The sequence below is a fragment of the Chroicocephalus ridibundus genome, chromosome 1 (assembly GCF_963924245.1).
Source record: "Chroicocephalus ridibundus chromosome 1, bChrRid1.1, whole genome shotgun sequence".
NCBI lineage: Eukaryota > Metazoa > Chordata > Aves > Charadriiformes > Laridae > Chroicocephalus > Chroicocephalus ridibundus.
The window spans coordinates 33,474,550-33,487,145 of record NC_086284.1 but is presented as its reverse complement, the minus strand read 5'-3'; the positions used below and the strand labels follow the sequence as shown (position 1 = coordinate 33,487,145).

Below are 12,596 nucleotides of genomic sequence, written 5' to 3'. Positions count from 1 at the left end.
AGGGCCAAGGCCAAGGGCCAGTCCCAGGCCAAAGCCAAGCCGAGCCGAGCCCAGGTCCAAGGCCAGGGCCGGGCCCAGCCACCAGGGCCAAGGCCAAAGTCCAGCCCAGGCCCAAGGCCAGGCCCAAGGGCCAAGGCAAAGGTTCAGCCCCAGGCCAAAGCCCAGCCCAGGCCCAAGGCCAGGGCCAGGCCCCAGCCCCACACCTCAGCCCCATGGACACCGCCCCGCCCTCCCCGCAGGCCCCGCCCTCCCCGCAGGCCCCGCCCTCCCCGCAGGCCCCGCCCTCCCCGCAGGCCCCGCCCTCCCCGCAGGCCCCGCCCTCCCCGCAGGCCCCGCCCTCCCCGCAGGCCCCGCCCTCCCCGCAGGCCCCGCCCCCTAGTGCCCCGCCCGCCCCGCCCACAGCCCTGACCCCGCCCCTCTCTCCGGCAGCTCCCCCCCCGCAGCGCGAGTGCTCCGCGCAGGCGCACTGCGCGCCGGAGTCAACTGCCCCCTCACGGCCCCTCCCAGCCCTCCACAAAGATGGCGGCCGCGCGGCGGCGGGCGAGGCGGTGGGGAGCGCTGAGACGGCGAGGCGAAGGTGGCGGCAGCAGCAGCAGCGGTGGCGGAGGGAGGCAGTGACAGGTGCGGGGAGGGGAGGAAAAGGTGGCGGAGCGGCGGCGGCCGAAGCGCAGGTACCTCGAGTGGGCGGGTAAAGGGGTGGGGGAAGCGGCCGTCGCGGCGCCGCCCCTGCCCGAGCTGCGCCATCGGGGAACTCCCCTCCGCTCCCCGCCCTGGTGCCGCTGCCCGCCGGTGGCGGAGACCGAACCGTTAGCCGGGAGAGCCGGCGGGGCCATGGCGGTGAGTAGGCTTGCCAGAGGTGGGCTGGCAAACCGCGCCCCCCACTTCCCCTCAGCAGGGCGGGGAGAGGGGTGCGAGGGGACGGGGGCAGCCCCTCTACCTGCCCCCGGTGCCGGGCCCCTGAGGAGACGTTGGTACCCGCGGCTGCCCCAGGAGGGCTGGGGAACCGCTGGAGAAAGTTTGTGTCTTCCTTCCCGGGCTTCCTTCTCCGCCGCTCGGAGGTGCCTCTCCCGGCCGGGGTTGGGCGTGGGTGGGGGGATCCTCCCGCTGTCAGCGGCGCTCCCCGGGGCAGGGCTGCTGGGCGGCTGCCGCGGGAGGAGGAGGAGGCGGCGGCCGGTTGTTCGGGAGGAGAGAGAAGCAGATGCGAAGCGCGACCCGAACAGCTGAGAGCCGGTTGCGACAGGCGGGGAGGAGAAGGAAGTGGTGGTTTTCAACACCTCTTTTCTTTTTATTGCTGCCGCTGCTGTTGTTCTCCTGCTAAGCCGTGAAGGTTCCCTCAGAACTCGCAGCGAAAGGGATCAAGCGTGTGTTTCTATATGTAGACAAAAAATTTTTCCCTGAAAAGACTATAATCTTCTTGCTGAGTGCTAGCAAATGCGTTCTTTCAAGCTAGACTCGTGCCCGATTCCTCCTTTCCTGAGTATTACTCAAGATTGGTCTTAGCCTAAACAGAAACTTTTTGTTGCGTCCAGGCAACTAGAAAGTGAAACCAACTAAAACCAAAAATGAAACTTTTCAGCCGATTTTTATTGTGCAGAGTAAAGAAAATAAGCAGTGGAAACGAGGGAAAACATGTTGGGTAGAAGCAAATTGTGCTTTGAGTGGCATATCAAGATGTGCTAGTAATTTCTTTAACCTTGTCAAAGGAAATTTATTAGCTACCTTGGATGTCAGGTGTTATTCCAGAATATCTCACGTCATGAATTACTTTCTGTGAAATGTTATTTGATTTTGGAATTTAAGTCTGCATTTGACCAAATGCATATCTGTTTATAAATGTCTTAAATTATCATGAAGACTTCAAATCTCTTAATTGTTTGCTGCTCAGTGCGTGGTAGCTTCTCTTAGAAGCTATGAGTCCCAGTCCTGCTAAGCTTTGAGCTTATAAGAAGCTGTTTTGTTGTTATGGCAATGGGTAACTTTCTGTTTTACGCAGCATAGAAATTTAACTGTAGCCATGATGTGAATCTGCATCCATAGATGTGTTTATATTCTGTGTCGTGAAATAGTATGAATCACAGCAACTCAGCAGTCCTTAAAATTCAGAAAGTACTATCAGTTAAATTTTTTTTTCTTTTTTTTTTTTTTTTTAAGGAAATGGTCCCAAATAATTACAAAATTTAGTCACATGATGAATGGAGAAGTATCAAGCCTTCAGGTAGGGAAAAGGCTGTGCACGTATGTCAAAGTTGGAAATAGCTGAGTATCTATAGTACTCAATGTTGCACGTTGGATAGAGTTCTTAATAGCTGGTGTTCCTACTAAGCATGGGGGAGCAGGAAGGGTGCTGATCAAGTTTTCAAACATGGCATCTAGTTCTAGATTCACTCTGTGTATACAGAATGTAGGCAAGTCGTCTTGACCCAGAGGGATTGAATCTGGGACTTGTTTTGGCAAACTACACCATAATGTTTTTTTCTGGTTACTTTGGGAGGGGAAATTGACATGCTGAATCGGTTACATTGGAGCATTGGACACTGATTTTGGCAGATGAAGCCATAGTTAAGAGAGATGCAGATCCTTGTCCTCAGAAAGGCCAGGACTCAATGATCAGTTGCTTAGGTCACTTGGTCAGGATGAGAGCAATCTGCTTTGAGCAGAGTCACAGGCTGACTACTGTAGATTATAATATTAAAACAGAATTAGATGAGTGTCTCAGTTTTTTCAGGGCAGATGGAGATCTTCTGAGGCTTTCTGCAGTATGACAAGCTCTAGGTGTATGAGTTACATGAGGCTCAGGTCATTACGCACAACACTTAAGTTATCTGCTTTCAATCTGTTAGTGGCATTTCTACCTTTTTCAAGTTGGAGTTTCTATTGCTGTGAACTTAAAAATCAAAAGCTTTTGATTTTTATAGGCAATAATGTAATGGAATTGCAGATACTTGAATTATGATTCAGACTAATAACTCATTTGCTTTGGGCTGTGAGTCCTGTGGATCTTGGGATGCTCGTGTTTGTTATTTTTTGCCTTGTGGCCATTTAATTTTACTCGAGTTTGGACCTACATCAGCTAACTCAGTGTTGTGCTGGTGATCATTTTGGCTTGAGATATCTCAGAAATCCTTCATAACTGTTATTGCAACTTTAACTACTTAACTGAACATGCTACTGCAGTGTTCTGTCTTAGGACTTACTGGGAAGCAAAACCCTTACAGCCTGACTTCAGGAGAGGTACAATTTTTCATCTTCATCAATACTTTCTCTTAAATGGTTTTAATTTCTAAATGCTTTTAGGCAACACACTAATTTACCTTGCTGGCAGGTCACTTCTGAAATACTGTATGCTGTTATAAATGTGTTGGTCTCTAGAAATATTGAATGCTTGGAAGGTGTTAAGTGCTGGTGTTCTGATTGTCTATTGATACCTCTGTCAAAATGGCAAATCCTATAACCTAGCCCAGTCCACGTTTTTGGGTGCGTGAGGGGAACTGACAAAAATGCAGGCTTGTTCATTCCCAGATAGACAGACGCTAGAGAAGACAGTTTTTGTGAGGCTGCAGGCCTACTTCCCGGACAGCGTTGTTGTCTGCAGCCATTGATGTTCATTGTTGGTGCCTCCTGGAACCTGAGGAATTCTTGTCTTCCTCCATCATCCAGCAACTCTGTACCTTTTTTTGACCTCCAGCTTCTAATTGTTCCAGGATTTCTACTTCAATCTCTGCTAAAATGTCTACAGGTAACGTGTTTCATTGGTGCATTTCTGATCTAAAATATGGATTGGATTCTCTCTGTTGGATCTGTCAATAACGCTTCTATATTTTATCATCCATTTCTTTAAGACTTGGCTTGGGGAAATTCCCAGGCAATTTGTAGCAAAATTCAACTTGGCTGCAGTTTATGGTGCACACATTGAATCATGAGCCATTGCTTTTCCTGTAGGACCAGATCTAGTAAAAATAGATTTGACTTGGACTGTCAACTCTTTAGTTTAACTAAAAGATACTGTCTGTATCTCAGAAAAGCAATAATAGTTTGGAATGAGTACACTGCTGCTTTTTCTGTTCAGCAAACACAAACCATGTTTATTTTGCTCGTGGGGCCAATGTTTCCTGAGCTACAGAAATGACCATTTTTTGGCTCCTTTGCCACATACAGTAAACTTTGAGCTTCCTTAATGCTGATGTTCGCTTGATGCCAGTAGAAAAACTGTTAGGCTTTTTCTTAAACTATCCGTAAAATTTAGTGGTTTCGTTTATGTCCAGTAATATTTTGAATTGTCATCTTGGGGTCTGTATTTTGTAGGACTGATGGGGAAGAAGAATGTTCAGAAAGTGTCTGTAACGCTTAATAGTATTACATGTTTACTGTAGGTTGTCCTCTTTAATTGTTCCAATTAATTTACATTTAGTTTCAGATGGAACAAATATTTTTGAAGTTGTCATAGTTTTTCCATCTGCCCCCCAGAGATCTGGTCCTGTTCCAGCTGCTCACGTGCTCTTGAGCCTGTAACCAGTGAAAACTTTCAGACTTTTTTACTAAGCTGTCATAGATGATTTTAACAAAATGTAAATGGAAATAGAACTTGCTATGCCCTTTTGTCAATAATTAAATAGAATTTTTAGCTGTTGTTTTCATGCTGAACTACCCTGTATAATGAGAAGTCTTTTTATACTCACCTGCTGGGTCGTGCACCCTTTCTTGAGTATATTAATCATCTGTTTTGGTTAGGATATGTGCTGCAGAAACTGTTGGTCATTGTTTTGATGGCACAGCTGTGTAAAGGACTGTGTTACTACTCTGCTTGGATGTATTGGTTTAGAATGCTTTTCTGTTTACAGTTGTAGTACCTCAGGACTGCAATACTCTTGCATTTTCCAAACTCTTTATTAAAATCTTAACACCACATTCATTGGTGGTGTCTTCACAGCATCTCTCAATTTGAGTTAGCCTGGACATACTTTGCCCTCTTTGTGTTCATAGCTCCAAATAAACTTTCCCCATTTATGTCTAAGCAGCCACGTTTTTTGGTGTCAGTCTCATCAGACCTACTTGTGTATCTACCAGTTTGCTTAACTGAATTTATATGTTTGTCTCCCTGTGAGTTTTTGCTTTTTCAGAATGCCTGGACCCTCTTCTGGTCATACTGTTCCACAGTCAGAGCATCACATAGGTTAACGTTGGTATTCTCTCTTTCAGTTCAGTATCTTGGGTGCCAAACACCATCCCAACAGCAGTTTGCAGAAGGTAAATAGGAGTGCTGAATATGCTTGTAGTGCGCCTCCCCCACGGGTCTTTGTTTCCAGAATTGTATTGAAGCGCTTAGGACAGTTGAAAAGATATGCTGCAAAACCTCCTCATTTATAGGCAATGGAAAATGTTCTACCTTATTATACATTTAATTACTTTGGGCATGAAGAGTTGTCAAAAATGAAAATACCTACAAGTTTTCAATCCAAGTTTAAGCAGTAGACCTCATTTTTTATCATCCATTGGTAAGAGAGAAGCATGGCACTTTCTAAGATGTGATAAGTGTCTTTTGCTTTCTAGAAGCACTAAAACAAATCATTCTACTTCCTGGCAACATACAGGCTGCTATAATACAGTGTAAAACTGTTTCATAACTGAAAATTTATAAAATTGAACCAATGTACTCCATGATTTGAAAAAACTATCAAAGTCTGGGAAATTGTCTGCAGGGAAAGTGACAAGATCCAAAAGGATTTATGCTGTGACAGATGTGGATAGGTAGTAACTTGATTAAGTAACTGGGAGTGAAAAGGAATAAGTGGCACACAAATGTTAACTTTACCTTCTTCATGGTGGTTCTTTTTTAATTTGCTTTGGGTTTTTTGTACATTGGTTGCATTTAAATCTGTGAAGCTTGGTTCTTAATGTCTTTTGATCTTGAATAACTTGAGGTAAAAATGGACTTAAACCTAGAACTTTACTGCTACGTGCAGTATAAAGTAAAAATGCCCTGTGGTTCACAAGTGTAAATACTTCCTTGTAAATCCTATTGAGTTTCCCCAATGTACAAATCCAACGTCTGTGGTAAACAAAGCCCAAGCTCTACTTATACAAGATCCTACAAGCATAGGCTACCGCCAAGCTACTGTCTCTTCCTCTCGCTCGTGTAGTATACTCAATACCATATCTTACTCCTTGGATTACAAAATTAATCTTTCTTATCTAACTTATAGTTTTCCGACTGCAGGGTTTTGTTGTTCAGAGTTTGTTGTTCTTTTAACTGAAAAGAGCTGTATCTACTAGATGATTTGACAAAAGGAAACTGAGATGTAAGCAACAGAATGTCAACTAGATTAGTTTTACTTTGGGACAGAGGAACACGTTTTAGATGGTGGCAGCAAATCCAGTAGTAATGATCTGCAAAAAATGTGCATGTAGCTGAAAACTAATCTGTACGCAAAAATTGAATGGATAAGAAGGTTCAACGCAAAAACTTTGTTGACTTGCAATGTCTTGGCAATGAAAGAGAACCATGACTGTAACTATTCACTAATATTTCAATATATCTATTGATAGGCTGTTAGGGGACTTTCTACAGTAAGATTAAATATCATAAGCCACAAGAGTTACCATGCCTCCTATAGACTCTATTAAAAATGTAAATGGGGAAGACCACCCTTGAAGAAAACTGTTTCTTCATCCATTTAGTCTAGTATGAAGGTAGATGTTGAAACAAAGTACGAAGAAATGAGGATTAGAAGAAGCTGCAGGAGTGAGCAGTGACTGTTGACAATGATCAGTCTTAGATGCAGCTGAAATGCAATTTGTTTAAATTTCTTCAGGCTTGCCAATAGCTTGATTTCCCATATATAACATTATTAGTATACATGCACATTCCACTCAATGATGCCTTTTCCATGGTGAGGATAAATGACCATAATTCATGTAATATATCTTAAAAGTACTCCTATTTTAATTATGTACATCATGGCAGTACAGCTACAAACAGATTATTTTCTGATTTTGCAGCTTTATATTTGTTAATGAATTGACAGCTATTCAGTGTTGCAACTTCATATGTAAAATAGGAAGCTGAGAGCTGCTTTGTCCTGCTGACTTGATTAGGCAATCAAACTAGTTGGTCTCACGGTGTTTTAATTTACTAAAAGTTTTGGAGGATGGGGTGGAACTTGGGCAAAGGGCGTGCTGGTGTCATCTGGGAAACCTGCTCTTGTTTTGCTGTCTTCCCCTTCTGCAGTTGCAGAGACACTTTCATTGGAGAACTCTTGCACGAGTAGCACATTAGTTTTCAAGAGGTGCATTCAGCTTAACATGCTGTTTGACTTAGCTTGAGAGCAGCCCTGAGGAGAAGGACTCGGGGGTGCTGGTAGACAAGAAGCTCAACGTGAGCAGGCAATGTGCACTTGCAGCCCAGAAAGCCAACCCCATCCTGGGCTTCATCAAAAGAAGTCTGGCCAGCAGGTTGAGGGAGGTGATTCTGCCCCTCTACTCTGCTCTGGTGAGACCCCACCTGGAGTACTGCATGCAGCTCTGGAGTCCTCAACACAAAAAGGACGTGGACCTGTTGGAGCAGGTCCAGTGGAGAGCGACAAAGATGATGAGAGGGCTGGAGCACCTCTGCTATGAGGACAGGCTGAGACAGTTGGGGTTGTTCAGCCTGGAGAAGAGAAGGCTCCAGGGAGGCCTTATTGCAGCCTTCCAGTACCTAAAGGGGGCCTACAGGAGAGATGGGGAGGGACTCTTTATCAGGGAGTGTTATGATAGGACATAGGGTAACGGCCTCAAACTGAAAGAGGGTAGATTTAGATTGGATATCAGGAAGAAATTCTTTACTGTGAGGATGGTGAGACACTGGGACAGATTGCCCAAGGAAGTTGTCAATGCCTCATCCCTGGAGGTGTTCAAGGCCAGGCTGGATAGGGCTTTGAGCAGCCTGGTCTAGTAGGGGGTGTCCCTGCCCGTGGCAGGGGGGTTGGAACTAGATGATCTTTAAGGTCCCTTCCAACCCGAACCATTCTGTAACTTACCCCGCTTTAATTCATTTACATGGCATGCGAGTAACTGCTTTGGTACCATTGTGATGAAGTTTAATATTAGGGAAGTGAAGCACCTGCCAGGTTGACTGTCTCTTGACCTTTTTTACTACCGTGTTTGGTAGCTTCATGAATGCTGTGCATTGACACTGGAAGAAGCAGTTCCTCTCTGCTTATTCCTATGCTTGGCATTCATTTGTGTATTTGCATAAGTGAAATGGGTCAGGCAACTGTTTTATGTTAAAAATGACCCATTTTTGTAAGACTAATTTTAAACTACATCTGTCCTGCGGTTCAGTTCACTGTATTGTTGACCGATTGCTTGCAGGAGTGCAAGTGGGAGCTGCTACTATGATTTAGCAGAACTGACTTAACAGCAGTTTAAAGTCTTGATGAAAGAACATCTTTCAAATGTGTTTGTTAGGCCTCAAAACACCTTCTTTTTTGGTGGATTTGGTGGTGATGGTTTTCCAAGAGAATCAGTGTAGGGAAATTTTAAAATCTGTTAGACTTGTAGCCTTATTGATCCTACGTAATTTTGCATTTGGATAGCATAGTTTTCATTTTTCAGAATGAGCAGGAAAAAGCTTTTTCATAAGAGTTCTTTAAAAGCCGCTTGTTCTGCTTGAATCATGCACTCTTTGTAGCTCCAACACCAGCAGCTGTCTCTGCAATAAATTTATCTCACTGACCAGTTGCATCACATTAATAAAAATATAGCCATGTTTTTAGTTTGCCTTAAAGGAATCATATGAAACATTATTTTGAAAATTTGCCCTTGCTACTCATAGCTACCAAAAAGGGGGAGTTGATAACAAACGAAGAACTAGCTTGATTCTTGGCATTGAATTTGCTTGTTTTCTCAAAAAATAAGCACGTTCTTAAACAGAAGTGAAGGCAAGAGTAATGGTTAACAGGGAAAGGCCAAGTTGTTTTTGAGCCCGTGTGATTTTCAGAAAATAAACTGAAGGAAATCCAGTTCTGGCAGAGGCTTACAAGAACCTAATTTAGCTGGTATAAAAGTAAAACTAGCAGGGTTTAAGGAAGTTCTTGAGAGTAACAGGAGTGTAAAACAAAACAGCCCCACAGTTCAGATCAGCGTAGCATAAATGAAGTGGAATTGCATTGGAGTGGTGCAAAAAATACGCTATGCAGTTCACTCTCCTCATTTCTTTTTGAGGATACTTCCCAAGAGTATCTAAAAGGAAGGTGTTCCTGTAAGACAAAGGAGGCCACGGGATAGCTCCCAAACAATGTGTGATACTGAATGAGATTGATGTACCTGCTAAAGGCTAGGCATAAGATTGCACCCAGGTGCTGACAGTTTACTCATTGATTTTTAAAATGCACGCTGTCAAATTAGTTCTGAGTAAAATGAACAGATTAATTCTGATTTGTGATATGGTTGCGCTTATCGCTTCCTAAAAGTTACAGAACCAGTTTAGGCTTCTTTTCTTTGAAGGTATAAAAGGGAGGGGCAAATAGTTGGAAAGTACTGAATTCTTCTTATGCAACAACTTCAAGTTATATGTACTTGATCCAGATAAGGACAGTGGATGGTGTTTTAAGAATCTAATTACAATAACATTTAAAACCAGAATGTGGTGTTTTCAGGTAGTCTCTGTTGCGCTGGTCCTGTTATGTACAGTCAAGCATTTAACAGTCGTTCTGGACAAGATGAGGTGGTAAGTGTCCATATTATGCCTCTCTAGATGACTGGTTTATCAGCGTCTAGTTCTTCTCTATGTAGCCTTCACCTTCAAAATTTAATATTCTACATCAGCTACTAGTAAGACCTTAGCCTCTTTGGCTCAGATTCAAAAACTGCTGGCTCATAAATACAAATGCATTAAACTTGAACAGCTGGAGTGTTTCCAGTTGTCTACTATGCATTCTCGTATAGGTTATAGTACTCATAACATGAATGCATGAACTGCATTTGAAACCGCTCCTAAATCATTGCGGTTCACAACTTGGAATATGAAGGTAACCTGAAGTAGGTATTGATTTACTATAATATGCTTAACTCCTGCAATGCTACAGTTTACCAATGTGTGGCTTGGCCATTCTTGCTTTGAGGAGAACCGGCAAGAACTACTGGGAGTGAGTTGGATCCAGTAACCGTTTTGGCTGTTTAAGTGCACTTGCATTTGCTCATCAGTTAGTATTTTCTTCATAACAGTATTGCATTCATTTTCCAACTTTTAGTGTTTGCCTTCCAGTGGTAACACAGTATGAAGAGAGATGTGTATCACATTTCTCAGACTTGTTTGAGAATTGTGTTTAGTGAGTATCTGTGACACCACTTGAGAGCTACAGTTGAAGTATTTCCATATTTATGGTAGAGATTGTAGATTCTTTTTTCCTATAGGGAGTTCCAGTGCTTATTAAAACATTTTGCATATCTTCATTTTTAACTATTTTGATTATAGTTTCTAGTGAATGTCAGACTTTGACTTTGTTGATTTACTTTATGAAACTATACTTTTTTATAATTTTCCTGTATTGTCTATTACAACTTTAGTATTATGAACAACAGGACTAAAGGGAACAGCCATTTCATTTTCACTTTACTTAAAACAAGTTTGTCAAATTAGTGAAATAGAAATGTTCCATGGAACACCATTCTTCTAATAAAAAATAAAACTTCTGTATTAGAGAATGTTTTATCAAATTTTCCAGGAAACACTTTTCTAAAACAGGAAAAATACTTTATGAAAAACAAAGCACATCTTTTAAATAAATTGCATATTAATTGAAATAATTAGTGCAGAACTGAAAAAGAAAAGCTAGTATACCGTAATTGCTACATCCAAAACTGTGTGACTAGAAATTGTGATAAATGTATGGAGAAAAAAATTAAAATCATTCTGCTCTCTTCTGATTCTTAAACGCAAAACTCTTCAGCATGCTTCTTAACTTTAATAGCTCAGCTACAACCTTATGGATCTCTGGGTAATTATATTCTAATACATTTTTGCATCAGCTACATCACTGTGTCCAAGCTTTTTCCCGTAGCGCATCAGGTGACATGACTAACATCTGTTGCATATGCTTTGTTCTTTCCTGTGCACCCTAGGGATGCATCGGTGTATTTTGTTTCTAGAATTTTCCTCACTTTAGCATATTTGTATGTCTTGGACGCTTGTATTTGTCCACTCTTATCTGATGACTTCTGAACTGGATGGCCAATTTGACAGATTGGAAGGAATCCTGATAGTAATTTTACAAGTCTCAAATTGGCAGGCAGGACATATCTTTTAAGGACTGTAGGAAATAATAAAGAATAAATTTATCTCACAGTAGGCACTAAAGAACGGATGTGGTGAGTACTTACAAACACCTCAGTCACTGGAAAAGTTTAAATAGTAGCTTGCATCTTCTTGAAAAGAAGAGTCACTCAGATGTGAGGGTCTAATCTAAATAAAATAGGGCTTTATTACTTCAGCTGTTTGAAATATATTTATTTTTAAAGTGCATCTGCTGTCTTCATGTTGGAGAAGGCAAAATCAAAGCATTTCATGCATTAGGATTGGGTGATGTTTTTTTGGTCTTTCTGATTCTGTAAGTTCATGCCTTAATCTTTGGCAAAACCCAGGAAGTGTTGTCTGCTCTTCAGAAAAGCTTTTTCTTCTTACTGGAAGTTGTCTGGACCTGAGGATGAGCCTTGCCTGTGGTTCCTGGGGAAGCGTAGCTGCAGGAGGACCTGGTGAAGGTGGAATGCACACCTGCTCTGCTGTACCAAGCCCACTGGGAAAATATACCTTATGGCAACCTTGAATTAGCAGCTGTGATGTGATACAGGCTGAAGCATGTATGAAACTGCACTACTGACAAAAAAAGTCCCGGAGTAGCCCTGTTTTTATCACTTCTCATGTAACAGCAACATGCAGTGTGGAAACATTTATTATTGATTTCATTGAGCCTGTTCCTTATGCTGTGCCCTTTCTTTCTTGGGCACTTTTGTCCCTGCTTAAACTTCCATCCTCGTGTTGTGTAGAATCAAGGCTCTTGTGTAATAATAAATCTATTTGTATCTGTTGGTCACCAGATTTGACAGAATTAGGATGTGAAAGAGTATTAAGTTGCTCTAAGTATTATGATGGTAAGTAGGTAGGTAAAGAAGCAGCACTCTGTAAATCACAAAAACTGAGGAAAAAGCTGGCAATACATATTTCTCCTTCAGCAGGCACCAGAGATACCACTGTGGAGTGTGGCCTTATAAGTCCTCCAGTTAAGGGAAAACCGATTGATTGCGTTTTTTATCAAACTCAATAACCAGAAGCAGTGAATCTCTAGGAAAGGAGTTCTCCTTAGGTTTGGTGGGTTTTTTTGTACCCAGCATTGTTACTAGATATCACTAAATGTTTCATAGTAGTATCTACAGCCCAACTGAAATGGAAAGCCTGTGTGTGTTGGGAGCTTAGTACAAAAGTATAACTTTTTAATTCATAGTCATCCTTGAATGCAGCTTTCCTCCTTTTCTTAGAAGAAAGGCCAGTATAAAGTAATTCTGTTATGGACAGTGCTGTGGGTATGTCTTCCAAAGTTTGACCCTTCAGTCTGTGAGTTTGA

General features: G+C 42.3%; 1 protein-coding gene across 8 annotated transcripts in view; it reads left to right on the top strand.

The window, feature by feature from the left end:
- Positions 1-512: 512 nt before the first annotated feature.
- The window catches only part of FNDC3A (fibronectin type III domain containing 3A), a 123,226-nt gene continuing 111,142 nt past the window's right edge, over positions 513-12,596 (top strand). The window contains exons 1-2 of one of the 8 annotated variants that reach the window (XM_063334359.1): positions 605-621; positions 2,152-2,215. Coding sequence is in view for 1 of the 8 variants with exons in the window: in XM_063334383.1 (XP_063190453.1) it covers positions 832-837 (6 nt within the window). In the remaining 7 variants the exon portion in view is untranslated. Of the gene's footprint in view, positions 672-715; positions 838-2,151; positions 2,216-3,519; positions 3,737-5,219; positions 5,245-12,596 lie in introns of those variants that run through there. The other 7 variants (XM_063334319.1, XM_063334337.1, XM_063334347.1 and 4 more) reach the window with 7 other exon arrangements.